The sequence below is a fragment of the Mizuhopecten yessoensis genome, unplaced genomic scaffold (genome assembly GCF_002113885.1).
Source record: "Mizuhopecten yessoensis strain PY_sf001 unplaced genomic scaffold, ASM211388v2 scaffold6767, whole genome shotgun sequence".
Lineage (NCBI taxonomy): Eukaryota > Metazoa > Mollusca > Bivalvia > Pectinida > Pectinidae > Mizuhopecten > Mizuhopecten yessoensis.
Window position 1 is genome coordinate 16,243 of NW_018406714.1, and position 3,215 is coordinate 19,457.

The 3,215-nt window shown below is 39.4% G+C and overlaps 1 protein-coding gene across 1 annotated transcript; it reads right to left on the reverse strand.

Annotated features, from left to right (window-relative positions):
- Positions 1 to 95: 95 nt before the first annotated feature.
- LOC110452610 lies at positions 96 to 1,412 on the reverse strand (the record flags this gene model as incomplete). Its single annotated transcript, XM_021501243.1, has 2 exons — positions 1,196 to 1,412; positions 96 to 697 (listed from the first exon to the last, which is right to left on the reverse strand). Coding segments are annotated over exons 1-2 (819 nt in total), but the record flags the coding sequence as incomplete, so codon positions are not given.
- Between the last annotated feature and the right edge of the window lie 1,803 nt (positions 1,413 to 3,215).

The window sequence follows — 3,215 nt, forward strand, 5'->3', positions numbered from 1 at the left end:
GCCATGGGCATGGTTTCCTGTAGCTCCTCCCTTTGTGGCCAGTAGATCAGTGGTTTCGTTTTCACAAACATCACATTTAAACAATTCAAAAATACCTTGCTGATGGTGCTGGGGGAAACTTGAAACATTTCAGCCAAATAATGACACGGGAAGGCTAACTTCAGTCTGATAAGGACAACCATCATCTGCTGAAACTTGGTGAGAGCACTGCTGTGGGTTGAATGAAGTGATGTTTCCAAGAAAGTAAATAATGTCATGAGAATTTGGAATGTGGCGATTCCAGTCAACATTTTAACCCTGTCATCATTTCCCTGTAACCCTTCTTCAGTAATTGTCATGTTTGCAAGTTTCTGTTTTAGTTCAACATTCTCCACTGTGATTCTGTTATAATCACTTTCTATAGCACTTATTGCACTAGAAGACAGTTCTGTCTGTACATGTTGGACACAGTCACTTGTTACCTCAGGGTGATCCTGTGTTGTAACATCTGTAACCTGCACTTCATCTTGTCGACACTGGTTGAAAAGTTGAAGAAGTGAGTGTGCAGCTACAACATTCTTCTTCTTTTCCTCTCGTTGCTTGATTCTGGTACCACGTAGAGGGGTTGGCAAAGTCAGAGTTGTTACTTTGTGGTGGCCCAGCTTCAGAGAAGGTACCCAGTCTATACTGACTTCTGGGTAGAGAGATGATGGCTTTCCTGTAAAATTTAAGACTATATGTACAGACACTGTTTATATCACATTTGATAATGCATCATAATAACAGATTTGTATTCCACTATGAACACCATGTACATTAAACAATACATATATGTATAAAAAAAAACTTAGACTATGATTAAATATATAAATATACCATGACACACAAAAAAATAAATACTAATAATACTAATACAAAAAAACCAAACACCTGTAATATGCTTAAAAATAACTATTTCATAAGCCTATAAAGGAATATTTTGTATTAAAGTACTCTTATTAATATTTTTTATATAAGTTCAGGCTCAAACAAACCGATCTTCGCCCTTATAACACACTGTATCTAATCGATGGCCGATCTACTGAGATGGGGTGTTTTTCAAGACCAAGCAAATATTAGCGTAAATATTTGAAACCACTGTCATTTTTTGTAAGTGAAATTTTTGAGAATAATAACAAAATTACGAAAATCATTTGTCAGTTGATCACGTACATACCATTGCCAAAGTGCTCTGAACACACCCTAACATAGGGGTATGACTTCTGGGTTAGATCTGCCCTGCTGATCCTGGATAGCCATAGTCTTCGTCTTTTTGTGGACAACTCTTCAGTTTTCTCGCCCTGGTTTGTGATTACAGCTGGAAGTCGAAAGAAGGAAGCTTGACACCGCCCATTCTCGTTGGAACAGCCAATGATCGTACAATGAACACCCATGACCTCGATAAAATCTATACTTCACGCTCTACTTGCGGCAACCTTCACCCATCCAATATGGCGACCAAACTATAAACCGGAAGTCCCGTGACGTCACGTCGAAGCTATGTATTGCCAGATGTATAATATAATTACTGGGTCACGTCGTACACAGTATCGCAAATATTTTTTATTAAATACATTTAAAGCCCAAATATGATTTAAATAGATACACCAATTAGTTAAACATACTACTTATGTGTAATAAATGAAGCTATTAATTAAGTATTTAACGGTCCATTATATACGATTGTTTAAAACATTTTAAGTATGTTTAGAGAGTTATGGGCAATGACATATGTGGCAGGGTTCAATTGTACATAGGATTAAGGGCGCCTTCTAGCTTCGAGCTAGGGGGAATTTCCCTTTAGCTCAGTGGTAGAGCGTCCGACTAGGAGCCTGGAGATCGAGGTTTCGATCCCCGGTGGAAATAATATTTACGATACTGTGTACACATACATCTAAAAAATGTATTATTTTAAATAAAAATAAATGCAATATACAAGTAATGACAAAAAGGTTACATATATGCTTGGATACATTTATTACAAAGCAACGAGAAAAATTTATAGAAATCCGGAACCATGCACCCGGTATCCGCTTTCCAGAGAAGATGCCTCGAGTGTCAATAGCCACGCCGCGCGGCAGTGGCTATTGACACTCGGGTGGTAATAGCGACGGCCATTTTTATATGCACACATTTGCTTAAAGTAGCCATTCTATCACGGAATTAGATTAGATCTAAGTCCGTGAATCTTCTTTTTTTTCGAGTATTTTAGACATTGTGACATTTAAGTGCTAACTTGAATTGTATAAATTTGTTCAACATTGCGATATAATTACCTAAGACAGGCTCTGTTTATGCTCGGGATGTTTTGGTTCTTGACCACACACGTGGAACCCTTCACACGGCCGTACGGGCAGGACTTGCCTCCCATATTACCAGCCGCACGGTTGTAGGGGGATTTCCCGGTATGCTCAAAGGAGGCAACTCTTCTCCTGGCCCTCTCTGTTGTTCTTTCAGTTTGTCCTGTTTGTGGGACAGCATTACATTTTGTATAGTTGGAGTGTCCTTTTCGTCCCGCAATCGTTCGAGCTCGTCCCAAAGAAATCCATCACTTTTGGGGATATAATTGTGATCAACGTCTTTCAATGCTTTAGAAACGGTAGTGATTGAATCGCTCGCTTCATCGAATTTCAATCTTTTCGGCTGATGGTGGCTTTGATGACTGTTACCAGCGTTACTATTATAATTAGCTAAGTCCGGTTTCAGTTTCGATTTTGACTCCGGGGTCTGCAACTTTATGATGTGGTCGCGGATCGATTATCATACGTTTGAAAACGAATGAATCCTCATTGTCGTCATACTTGTGACGGAAAGTTTAAAAAAAGTCCCGGATCAATATCGGACAGAAACTTGTCGACACTGTCTGCCATCTTGCTCTCCGTCTACACGTGCATGTGTGCTTTGAATAATTTAGTCGACCAAACAAAACAAGCCTTTCATATTCTAGAGCCGCGTGCACAAAGTAATGTACTTTTGCTTGTGTTTGATATTCTACAATACTCCGATCGTATACACTTGGACTTTAATCGCTGTAACAACAGGACAAACATTTGCTAATTAACGAGTTATAAATTCTATGCACTCGCAGTTCCGTTCATAACGTAAACGACTGTCATGGCCCCCTATCGGCGACCTCTATTCGTAGTACTAAGTACTGTATGGGACTCAATGTGGCCGACTGCTCGCGGATCGCCATG